Source organism: Sycon ciliatum, chromosome 1, assembly GCF_964019385.1.
Source record: "Sycon ciliatum chromosome 1, ocSycCili1.1, whole genome shotgun sequence".
NCBI classification, from domain to species: Eukaryota; Metazoa; Porifera; class Calcarea; order Leucosolenida; family Sycettidae; genus Sycon; species Sycon ciliatum.
In genome coordinates, this window is record NC_088643.1 from 2,416,930 (window position 1) to 2,429,003 (window position 12,074).

General features: G+C 46.8%; 1 protein-coding gene and 1 long non-coding RNA gene across 3 annotated transcripts in view; one reads left to right on the top strand and one right to left on the bottom strand.

The window, feature by feature from the left end:
* Positions 1–12,074, top strand: part of LOC135809921 (uncharacterized) — a 120,518-nt gene that overhangs the window by 40,718 nt on the left and 67,726 nt on the right. The window lies entirely within an intron of this gene.
* The window catches only part of LOC135809906 (uncharacterized), a 205,808-nt gene that overhangs the window by 10,923 nt on the left and 182,811 nt on the right, over positions 1–12,074 (bottom strand). For both annotated transcript variants that reach the window (XM_065323364.1, XM_065323355.1), the window contains 2 exons: positions 6,122–6,232; positions 3,147–3,289 (listed from right to left, as the gene is read on the bottom strand). In XM_065323364.1, the coding sequence (XP_065179436.1) occupies positions 3,147–3,289; positions 6,122–6,232 (254 nt within the window). The remainder of the gene's footprint in view (positions 1–3,146; positions 3,290–6,121; positions 6,233–12,074) is intronic.

Below are 12,074 nucleotides of genomic sequence, written 5' to 3' on the forward strand. Positions count from 1 at the left end.
ATATGCACTCGTGATTGAATTCTAACAGACTAACAAATAAATATTACACTCGCGAAATGCATAGCAGTAATACGCACCGCACCAATATTGCAAGCGACCTAGCAGGTCTTGACAATACTGCCCTTGCAGCATGTGACAGTTCTGTACACAATTCGTAACTACAATACACTAATAGCATCAACGTGCAACATGTGACAATTCGAAAGGATAATGTTCAAGAGTGCAGTCGCCTGTCCATTCTTGTGACCTTCTTCAGTGGAATAACGTTACTGATCAGTAAAATGAAAAAAAATATTACAGTAAACAGTTTCCTCTGAGACAAAAATGCGATAATACTCATAAAAAGGACACACTTCAGGCTCATTACAAACATCTTGAAAGTTTTTGTCTTCACAAGTATACTTTCAAACCTTCTCATCAGGTGAAATACAGGCAAGATGTTTCAAGATGTTTGTAATGAGCCTGAAGTGTGTCCTTTTTATGAGTATAAATATTACAGTAGGAATATTATTACAAGAAGACATGAAGACCAAGGAACTACAAGTGACGCTATAATATCCACTAATAACGCGCAACCAAGACAATCACGAGCTGAAAGTCTCAGCTGTGAAGGACGTTGGCGGATGTACATAGTACATGTAAGTCGAAGACAATACTGGCAAGACCATCAGACAAAACGGTCAAACCACAATTCAAGGACGTATAGCAGCATACCAGCTGAAAGGCTGTTGGAGTGCGCATCCAAGAGCTGATTGCCAGTCGACCAGTTGTCTGGGAAAATAGACCTTCGGGGATTCACGCGTTTTGCGAGAAAATCAAGATAAGAAAAGAAGAAAAAGTCTTTTCTTGTTGTAGGGAGGAGGTAACTCGCAGTCGCTGGCGCTTGTCGCACTGTCGGGCTAGAAGTGAGTCGAGTAATTATTGGGTTTGAACAAGATGACACCAGCGCACTGCAGTGTGGAGTAATGATCGTCTTACGGACGACAAAGGTGTCACAGCAACAGTGAAAGCGGGTGGGGGGCAGTTTGCAGTGCAAGTGCGACGAGAAAACTATCTCTTCAACATCTCAGCGGAGGTCAGCGCGCAACATGGCGGCGAACGGCGACAAATCATCCCAATCCATCACTCTGGAACCGAGGTGAGTTTCTCTGACTCATTCATATGCATGTTGCCAGTTGCTGAGCTACACAATCCAGCTCGGCAACAGTTTATCTCCGCGATCCTGGTGCCTGTGGTGGTGCGAATGGTTGGGTATTTCAGAGTTATCATGACATTGTGCGCTTGCTGTGTGTGGCATAGTGCAGAACAAATTGCTTGTTAACTCTGAAGAGGCGCACAACCGTTCTGCTACTGCTTGGAAGTGTTCTTGTCACTTCCGCATGTGCCGTAGCTGCCTTTACAGTGTGAACACATTGCCAGTATTCCTACTTCCCCATTCCATTTTCTGGTGCCAACTTTTTACTTTCTGCTGACACAAGTGGTTCGAAAGCCTAACTAATTTCATAACATCATCATGAAAACAGCAACGGAGAAATACAACCAATAGAATGCAGAACACAAACTCAAAACTCTTGAGATGTTCTCAAACGAACTCAAATCTATTCGAAGAAAGGAGAAGCGAATTCCAGAGAAAAAGGCGAAAAGGCGGGTAAGAAGAGCGGGAATATGGGTGATGAAGCCGGTCAATGGAAGAATAGGTGCTAAAGACTTATTGTCGCAAAAGGCAATGCATGGCTTTAGTCGCATGCAAGCCCCTTGAAAGCAATTATGCCCAAACCACTCCAGCTGGCAGATGAAACCCCCAACACCCGTCTCTCCGCCCAGCGACGCCAGTCATACCACTTTCCCTTGGCGTTTAGCCTGCCTTGCTGTTCCCGCTCAACCATGGCCAAAGCTTTCCCTGCTCGCGTACTGAGCGCATGGAACTCCCTGCCTTGGAGAATCCTCGCACAGCAGCCGTGCAAGGAAGGGATGCTGCAGTTCAAGAAGATGGTCCATCATCACCTGTTGACCAGCAACTGGATGCAAGCAACCGACGCCTTGTAAACTGCTACATTAACTTTCTGAACTACATGCTCTCATGTCCTCTCTCTTTCTCAATCTACCCCCCCCCCCCTCCTCCCTCCCCTCCCGCTCCCCCTGTTCTGTCTCTTTCCCTCATACTTCCATTAAGTTTTATCTCGTGCGTCCAGAGTGTGACGATGTCGAGACCAGCTGGTCGACGGAGCGCCTGGCCCCCACCACCGTGGCTGCTGCATGTTCCCATTGCGTGCACCACACGGCTTTCAGTAAAAAAAAACTAAACAACTAAAAAAAACACCGATGATATTTTTGAAAGTTGCCGTGGTTTTTTTAATTTTTTTTATGAAAGTGCACATGCCTACATAGAATGGAAGAGAACAACAACAACAACAACAACAACAACAACAACAACAACAACAACAACAACAACAACAACAACAACAACAACAACAACAACAACAACAACAACAACAACAACAACAACAACAACAACAACAACAACAACAACAACAACAACAACAACAACAACAACAACAACAACAACATCAACATCAAGAGAACATAGGGGACTACAAAGGGTGTGTAGGTGCTGTTGAGCTGTGCCGGTGAGGTGAAGTGCGCTCCCCCGACCAACGGTCTCAGGATCAAGGCGCACATCACGCACCATGGGGAAAGGGGGAGAAGAAAGATTGCCAGCTATTCTGGATTATATGAAGAATGTGATGTCCCAAACGGATATCCCAACCTTTACGATTACTGGTGCTGTATTCTCGCTCGTTATCAAAAGACCAATAAGATTGAGGGAAACAGGAGTTCTTATTGCCTTTGTTCCCTCTTTGGCGCAACAAAAATAATCACAAAATAATAAATCACAAATTCGGAAAGGAAGAGGACATATGGATACGAGTTAAGAGTAACCCTCCATCACTGTAACTGGGTACTATATACAGTCAGAAAGTGCAATAACTAGACATTCATTTATTTATTTATGGCTCAACATCCGAGTTTCAAATTAATCACAAATTACAAAACATTTCCCTACAAAAATGCTGTCAATAGTTAGAAAGCCAGGCCAAACAAACAAATCAAAACAACTCATGATACAATGATACAGGTACACTTACGCGATAGCAATGAGCATTACTTTCAAGTTCTTCCAATGTCAAAAGAGACTGGCCAGGGCCACAACGTGAAAGAGCGTCGTGTGCTCTTACAGTCTCTATGTTGAGTGTGATGTTGCGGCCTTTGCATGAGAAAGATTCCTTGGCTGTGTGGCATAAGAAATGACATGTCATAAAATTATTGAGCTTCCGAGCAGACAACAATGCTACAACCCGAATGCGGTAACGTTTCTAACATTACCATCTTCACCTGGAACCGCCACTCGACAATACAAACAACTTGAGGGTGTTTCCGACTTCAAAGTAAAAGCAACAAATGGAGATGGCGAAGGAGGAGAATAACTAAAGAATAGAACAGAACAAGGAACAAAAATGTTGCTTGTACCTCTCCACAATGCCCTTTTCATTAGCCCTTTCCCAAAGATGCCATAATTTTTCGCAACTTACACTTTTCGCAACCATGCCAGAACAAGCGACCCTGTTCATGTTCTCGGAGCACTCTCTTCTCATCAAACTCCCAATCCATAATATACTATGTCCTTACCTCTCTCTAACTCTCCTCGATTCTCATTCTAATCTTTCGTCAAAACTGCACGGCAATCAGCCTCTACTTTCGCCTCAGCATCATGATCTTGATACTGCTATCTTTGTACTTGTTTGCGTGCTTTTTTGCACTCATATCTTGGAATAACTCGTAAACTACTAGTAACAAGTTTCCTGGTTTCCTCTCCTCCCTCCTCTCTTTCCTACCCTTAGATTTCTTGCTCTCCTACTCCCTGCCCTTCCACTCCCCGTTTTGTTTCCTTTGGTGCACATGTGCAGCTGTGATGCCGAGACGCTTGGTCGGCGGAGCGTCACAGGTCCCACCCACTCCGTCCTGCTGGATATGTACCATTGTATTGAGTTCTCCTCCTCATTTTAGTTCATGATGCAGTGAGTGTGCAATAGTAAAAAAAGTGCTAGTTGCTGAAGTCGCATCCTTATTTTTTTAGGAAAGCTCAAAAGTTGCTAATATCGCAAATTAAAATTGGAGAGTTCTTGTGCAAAACCACCTAAAAAGGAGCAGAAATAGCAGAAGTGCAGCGACAGCAAACTCGTACACTCCTTCCTGCTGAGAACCACCACTTTACACCATGCCAGTAGCCTGTTGCATGTAGCCTACATCATTCCAGTGCTCGGAAAAGGGAATGCATATTATCGTAACTACCGTTGGTCTACTATTTCTCTGAAATGAGTCTGAAGGCAGGCCAGAGAAATGAGCGAGAATGCATTCTTCCGACATGTTGTTGTTGTTGTTTATTTTACTTCGTAGATTCTAACGGGCAGGTTGGCCCATAACAAGAAAGCGAAGGACAAGAAAATAATAATAAATGAAATAAAGGGCAAAAGAAAATGAAAATAGCTTTAAAAAGAAAGAAAAAAATCGGTGACTTGACCTTCTGACCCCATGCCATGGGGCCAAGGTTGCAGAAAAGGTGCGAAATAGTTCGCGAAAATGAAGAAAGTTGCGAAAGTTGCGATTTCTTCCTAAATAACGAAAAGTGGCGAAATAACTGGTTTGTTACCACTAGACCAACACGCAATGCCTTATCACTGCCCCGAGCTAGTTCCTCTCTGTTTTTGAAATCCCCTTTCTTCTCAGCATACTCCCTTTGGTCTAACCTGCCTACTAGCATTAAGACATGCCAGGATATCAGGAAATTCACAGTCCAGCTTTCCACACTGTCTCATCCGAAGTGATCCCATGTATTATTAATGTGCCTCCCTTTCTTTTTCTCTCCCTATCTCCTTTCCCTCTCTGACAGCATCTTTCTTTTTTTCCCTTTTAGCTTGCCGTGGTTGGCTATCACCTGACCTCTCATGTTTATTGGCAGTCTTCGGACGGGCCAGGAGATTTTGAATAAATAAATAAATAAATAAATAAATAAATAAATAAGTGGTGAGCATATTTGCGAAATGGCTATCTGCAATACATGATGGTCGTGGATGCGCGTATTTCTTTGTTCTTTCTCTTGACTGCAGACTGCCTCAAAACTGTTCCTTTTTCTCTCCTTCCATGCAAATGCTATGCATGCCCTACATGCAGGTCCTGTTCTGTTTATTATTTTTTCTTCCCAGAAATGTAATGGCTGTATCCATATGTACCAGTATTTCTTGTCGTCCCCCTCCCCCCCCCTCCATTCTTCCCTGGGTAGGCAGATGTAGTGTATTGTTTTTGTAGAAGTATTGTCTCTCTCCGTATTGTCTTTCTCATCTTCCTTACAATGTGCATGCTCTGTATACAAGTCAGTCCTTGTCCCGCAATGGACTTCCCAACTCAGCAAGACCGGTTCGTCCAACGTTACCGCTCTTTTCTACGGGCATACACTTTGCTATCACCCGTTATGAGCCCTCTGGTTTCATTCCACGCAGAGTAGCGATGTCATAGAGCACTGTGTTATATTACTACCACCCCGCATCATTCTATCTCCTATTTTTATTTCTCTCCTACGCTTCTTCTTCATAAGCTGTTGGTGGAGACTCCCTTGATTTAGGCTAAGGTCTGTGGAGAATCCATAAATACAAAGTACAAATGCAATAATCTTACTTGTTTCCCGTTATCATGCAAACAAATTCCTCTTGTGGCTTAGCTGGAGCCGAGGTCTGGACTGTTGAAGGGTACTATAGTGCACTTGGCGATTGCAGCGATCCACTCCCATCGAGTTTCTTCTTCGCTTTTTCTTCAGTTACTGCAATGGTTTCTTTTGCATATTTCCATGTCAATGAAAGGCATGGTTGCCTTTTTTAGTGCCTTTGTCCCCAATTGATATGGGTCTTGAGGAAAAAAGGATAGGATCTTTTTACAACTTTCTATTACTGTTCTCTCTTGATTATTATTGGAGCACTGGTGTACTGGAGAGCTGGCTGGACGGGAAAGAGATTGTAGTGGCAGTTTAGTAACAAACGAAACCAGAAACCATGACATCACCTGTACTCACCAGTACAGGTGTAATCCCTGACCGTTCCATTGCATTTATAACCTGCAGGGCAATCAAGTTGTTGGTCTGTAAGGATGGTACAAGATTCCTCGCAAAAGGTCCCATTTATTTCTGGAAGTATGCATACAAAAAAAACAGAACAACGATGGTGGGCGATAAAATACACAAGCACGTGTACCCAGAAAGTGGGGGCTTGCGTGAGAAATACGGATGCCAGTGCTCAAGACCTGCACTTGCAGTAGATAGTGTAGACATCTATTCAGTCACTCACAAGACAGCCATTGTGCTAAACAGATCTTGTTTAGTTCTCTATCAGAAGTGCGCCATGTCATCTCTCTCGTGCTATACATAAAGCGGTACAAGCACGTGCATGCCTGCACGTGCGTACATAGTACTACATACAACTGCATGTACGATATCTACATTACCCCCCTTCCCTCAAAAAGAAAAAAAAGAAGAAAGAGAAAAAGGAAAACAAAAACAAAACAAAAACACTTGCATCCGTATCCTGCAGCTTGCAGAGGAATGTACGTACATGTGTTGGAGTAAAAGAGAGACGGGAAGTGTTGCAACTATTAGAAATAATCTGACTCAAAACTTGAGGCAAAAACACCATGAGTTTGAGTTACAATGCAAACTCGACCAATAAGGGGAAAAAATAAAGAAAAATCTAAATATTCACAAGGTAGTTAGAAGATTCTAAACAACGCCAATCTGGTAGCGATTGAAGCCACTCATTTGGTAATGCATGACTCGACGACTCAGATGTCAGCTTCACGTGCTTTCTCTGTAAGCTTGATCTGACGGCCAGCTCTGGTCTGTACGCCCTCGCGGAATACACTTGGACGAGATGTTGGCGGTGACAGTGACATACAGGCCGGTGTTGCAGGTGATGCTGTCGTCTCCGGTGAAGCTGCAGGAGACAACGGCAATGTGAGCGCAGTTACCGGAGCTTCGGGCCTGGATGTTGCGCTGCTCGCTGACGGAAGGCTTGTTGGGTCGGACACTGGCAGTGCTGGAGCACACACTGGCTCTGGCACATGCTCCCTCTCTGACTGTGCCGGAGGTTCACTCATGGGTGCTTTCTCCGCTGCTCCTGCTGGTGCTACAAACTCGGTAACATGCTGACGATTCCGGAGCAGTATGCGTGACCCATCAGTGACCCCAACCTGACGACCATACTGCTCTACTACCTTCCATTCTTTTCGAGGGTCGCTGTACCCATCATGGAGCACTACCCGCGTACCTGATGGCAAATGGGGTAACTTGCGGACACCTCGGCGCGAGTCATGACCTTCAACCATTGCTGCTTTCGCCTTGATCTGCTCAGATGGGTTGACGATCTGTGGGGTGATGGATGCTGGAACCCGTGTCCGAATGACTCTGCTGAACAACGCTTCGCTCGGCGATGTACCTAGCATCCGGTGCCGCGAATTGCAAATGTCGAACAAGACTTGAGTGACGCGGCGGTGTAGCGGTAGATGAGGTCTCAGGCTGGCAACTCGTTCTTTCACCAGACGATGTAGTCGCTCCACCATACCGTTAGAGCGGGCAAACCGGGGGCTAGACTTGCAATGCTCAACACCCAACTGAGCGAGAAACTTGGACATCTCAGTGGATGCAAACTGTGGGCCCCAATCCGAGACGAGTGTTGAAGGCAGACCAAACCTTGCGAACAACTCCATCAGCTTGTCGATCACACCCGTTGTCGTAGTATTGGACAGTGGTAGAAGCTCTGGCCAGCGGGAACCATAATCAATAGCAGACAGGAACGTGGCTCCCTCAATGGTAACAAGGTCAATGGCCAGTTTCTGCCAGACACCTTCTATCTCTGTAGGGAGGAGCTGTTGCGCTGGATTGGAGCGTTTACGCCAGCATTCAGAGCATTTCTCTGCAAACAGATGGGCATCCTTCATGAGACCTGGCCACCAAACCCGTTCGCGAAGGGTATCCCGAAATGCATCGATGCCTGGATGACCTTCATGTGCTAGTCGCAACACCGCTGGGCGGAGCTCTTCTGGAATGACGTAGCGATTGTCTAGCATGACAATCCCTTCAATAACTGTCAGCTGATGGCGTAGCAGGAAGTAAGGCTCTTCCGTTTGGATGCACCCTGACCAAACTGATGTGCCCACTCTTTGTCGGACGCTGCTCAGTGTCGGATCAGAGTCCGTGGCCTGGCGAATATCCTTGGAACGAACCGGACAAGCCTCGAGAATGAGACTAACGAATTCCGCCATTGAACGTGCCTCTGCAGGTGAAGCTGTGCGATCAGGTAGAGGAGCTCGAGAGAGGGTGTCAGCACAAACCATCTGCTGGCCAGGGACGAACACCAAGCTGTAGCGATAGGGCATCAATGCGACCAGCCATCTCTGAAGCCTCGGTGGCACTTCGTCGAACGGCTTCTGGACGATAGAAATAAGCGGCTTGTGATCCGTAAACACTTGCACTTCTCGGCCTAGTACATACTGCCGAAAGCGAGTCAGGCCGAATACCACTCCCAGCATCTCTCGTTCCAGCTGAGAATAGCGTGACTCAACATCTGATAGAGAGCGACTGGCACATGTCACTGGTACCCAACAGCCGCTGGTATTCTTCTGCCACAGGACTGCTCCCAAACCGTCTGGCGATGCATCACAGCTGATAGCAGTAGGGACGTCCAATGCTGGTTGAAAGAATGCCAACGCTTGCAAAGCTGACGCTACACCAGCCTTTGCTGAGGTGAATGCCTGCAGGACTTCATCATCCACACTGAAGGGATCACGCTTTGCTAGCCTGCGCAGAGAAGCCGTGATCTGGGCCAAGTTCGGAATGAACTTTCCAAGGTACGTAGCCATCCCCAGGAACCGTCGCACATCAGAGATAGATTTCGGAGGGGCCAGCTCCTGGATGGCTTGTAACTTGTCATCATCTGGGGACAAGCCGGTCGCACTTAGCCAATGTCCCAGATACTTCACACGGTCCTGGTTCAGTCGGCACTTGGTCCAGTTGAGTTGGAGGTTAGCTGCTCGCAGTCGCTGCTTGACTGCTTCTAGCCGTGCATCGTGTTCTGCTTGATTGGAGCCAAACACTAGGATGTCGTCGATGTAGACGATGACTCCTGGCAGGCCTTCCAGAATGTCGGACACCACTCGCTGGAAAATCTCAGGCGCAAATGCAATGCCGAAAGGTAAACGCTTGAAACGGAACAGGCCACAGTGCGATGAGAAAGTCGTTAGAGGCCTTGCTTCTTCTGACAAGAGTAGCTGATGGAATCCAGATTCCGCATCCAGAACTGAGAAGACCCCTGCGCCATCAAGCTGAGCTGTGATCTCGTCAACGGTTGGAAGAACGTTGCGCTCACGTGTAACTCTCTTATTCAGTTCTCTGTAGTCCACGCATAGTCGCAATGCTCCATTCAGTTTGCGGACTGGAACAAGTGGTGACACCCACGGCGTGGCTTCCTTGACGGGTTCAATGATATCCAACTTGGTCAGCCGTTTCAGCTCGGTCTCGATGTCAGCCCGGATACTGAAAGCTGGGCGTCGTGGTGGCTGGGCTAGAGGCTTTGAACCGTCTTCCAGAGAGATTTCGATGGGTGACACGTTCACCACGTTTGCTTGTGACAGGAGGTTCAGCTCCTTGATGACATCCTGTCCGAAGAGAACGGAGTGCTGACTGGCTGCTACCACGAAACAACTGCACTTCACGTTCTTGCCACCATGTGAAATGTGGACGTCAGCCATGCCCAAAGTCTCTACGACACCGCCATTGTACGCTTCAGCAAGCGGTCACTCTTGCGCGTGGGCTTGATCACATCATCAGTGAGGATCGTCCGAGTTGCACCTGTGTCTAACAGTCCAGTGCACAGCTCACCATTGACTTTGAGTGTAGTCTGGAATGTCTTGTCGCCTGCGAGTGCCGAGCTACTGACGGCGAAAGCGGAGTCGTACATGCGACTTGCATGCTCATACTCATCAGGCTCATCCTCTACTGGCCGGGCTCTTTCTTCGTGTCTTTCCACTTTGTTTGACATGCAGACCGCTGCAAAATGCCCTCGCTTGCCACACTTGTTGCAAGTGACGTTGGCCGCAGGACAGTTACGCATGCCTGGTTTGTGACTACGTCCGCAGTATTTGCACTTCTTTCCCTCTGATCCAGAACCAGCTGCAGAGACAGCTTGCACACGCTGGATGGGCACGGGGAACACAGGCGGTGTGTCACTAGCTCTGGTACTATCGTACAGTTTACTGTCAGTAATCGACGCTTCCAACGCCACTGACTTGGTGCCGGCGTCGTTCAGGGTCAGCTTCGACTGTTTCAGCAGCTCCTTTCGAAGCTCAACAGAACGCAGGCCCACGATCAGCTGGTCTCGAATTTGGCAGTTGACAATGGTATCCACAGAAGTGGAGCTGAATTCGCAAACATCTGCCTTTTCTCTCAGCCGCCCAACGAACGAAGTCACCGACTCGCCCTCCATTTGGCGGAGTTGGCGGAATTTGTGACGTTCAGACGTGACATTTGTTGACGGTCGAAAGTGTGCCAACAATGCGTCCGTCAAGGCTTGGTACTCATCTCCAGGTGAGCCATCTTGTGTCTGCTCCACCGTGACAACCAGACCTTTCACAATGCGCCTCACTGCTAATCCAGCCAGATTCAAGAACAAGCGTTTCTTGTCAGCTGCTGCCGTCACTTCACTGATTGAAAGGAAATCATTTATGTCCTCGAGCCAGAGTTCAAAATCAGCACCGACGTTGCTCGCAGCATAGTCAGGAATAAATTCCTTGGGCGTCCTGCCCTTTGTCATTTTCGTTCACTGCGCCAATGTAGACATCTATTCAGTCACTCACAAGACAGCCATTGTGCTAAACAGATCTTGTTTAGTTCTCTATCAGAAGTGCGCCATGTCATTTCTCTCGTGCTATACATAAAGCGGTACAAGCACGTGCATGCCTGCACGTGCGTACATAGTACTACATACAACTGCATGTACGATATCTACAGATAGCATGCAATGTGCTAAACAAATCCGGTAATTCACGAGTGGACCACTCACGTAACGAACGGCACTAGTCACAGAATGGACTCGCATGGAGAGCCAAGGATTAATTTATAGAAAAGAAAAAGGATCAAGGAACTGCAAGTTATGCTAAAAATCCTCCTTATCGCCCGCCCCCCCCCCCCCTTATGTTATTTCTATAACTTAGAACCTTCCAAGTGTCGCAATATGTGCGAATGCCGGACTGTTAACATTAATATTTGAATACATGTTACGAATGCAATTTGAATTTATAGTATTTACAATTTGTCTTTACGTCGCACTCTTACCTAAGGTACATCCCAGGAGCGATAGGGTCCAGGTCCGCTGCCCATAGCTAAATTCTAGGTATAGTAAGTATTTGTAGTAAGGTAGCTTGACACATGACTAGCTTCGCTCTATAATCTTGTTGTGAAATTAATTGCATGTGTGGAAATATTTGATCTCTTCGATCGAACTGTCGATTTATTTGAACTGCATTTTTTTGATTTATTTATTTTCCTTTTTTGCATGCACACACTGGCAGCGCTCCAATGCAGCCGCCATAATGCGTCGATACGCGATCGTATACGATGCACTTCCCAAACTGGCTGGCTTTTGCACGCAGCAAAATCATGATAATCTACTTTTGGTTTCACATTTTTGCACACAGTACGCTGGCACGGCATGCGTACGCTGCCGTGGGAGCGAATCCTTTTCGAAACGCTCTGTTGTAGTACTTCGTGTCCTTCTCTCGGTAGTTTTCTCTCTCCAAGCAGTGATCTTTATGTGGTGAAAGAAGTGACAACGAACCAGGTCTCTCTCCCATCTTGAAGTTGTCGCGGCAGCTGCTGGCCAGCTGTCCGCGACAGTGTGTGCATGATTGTACAAGTATAAAGTGAAGTGTTTCACCACACCAAGTTGGAAGACTGTTGGAGTGTGCATCCAAGATGTGCT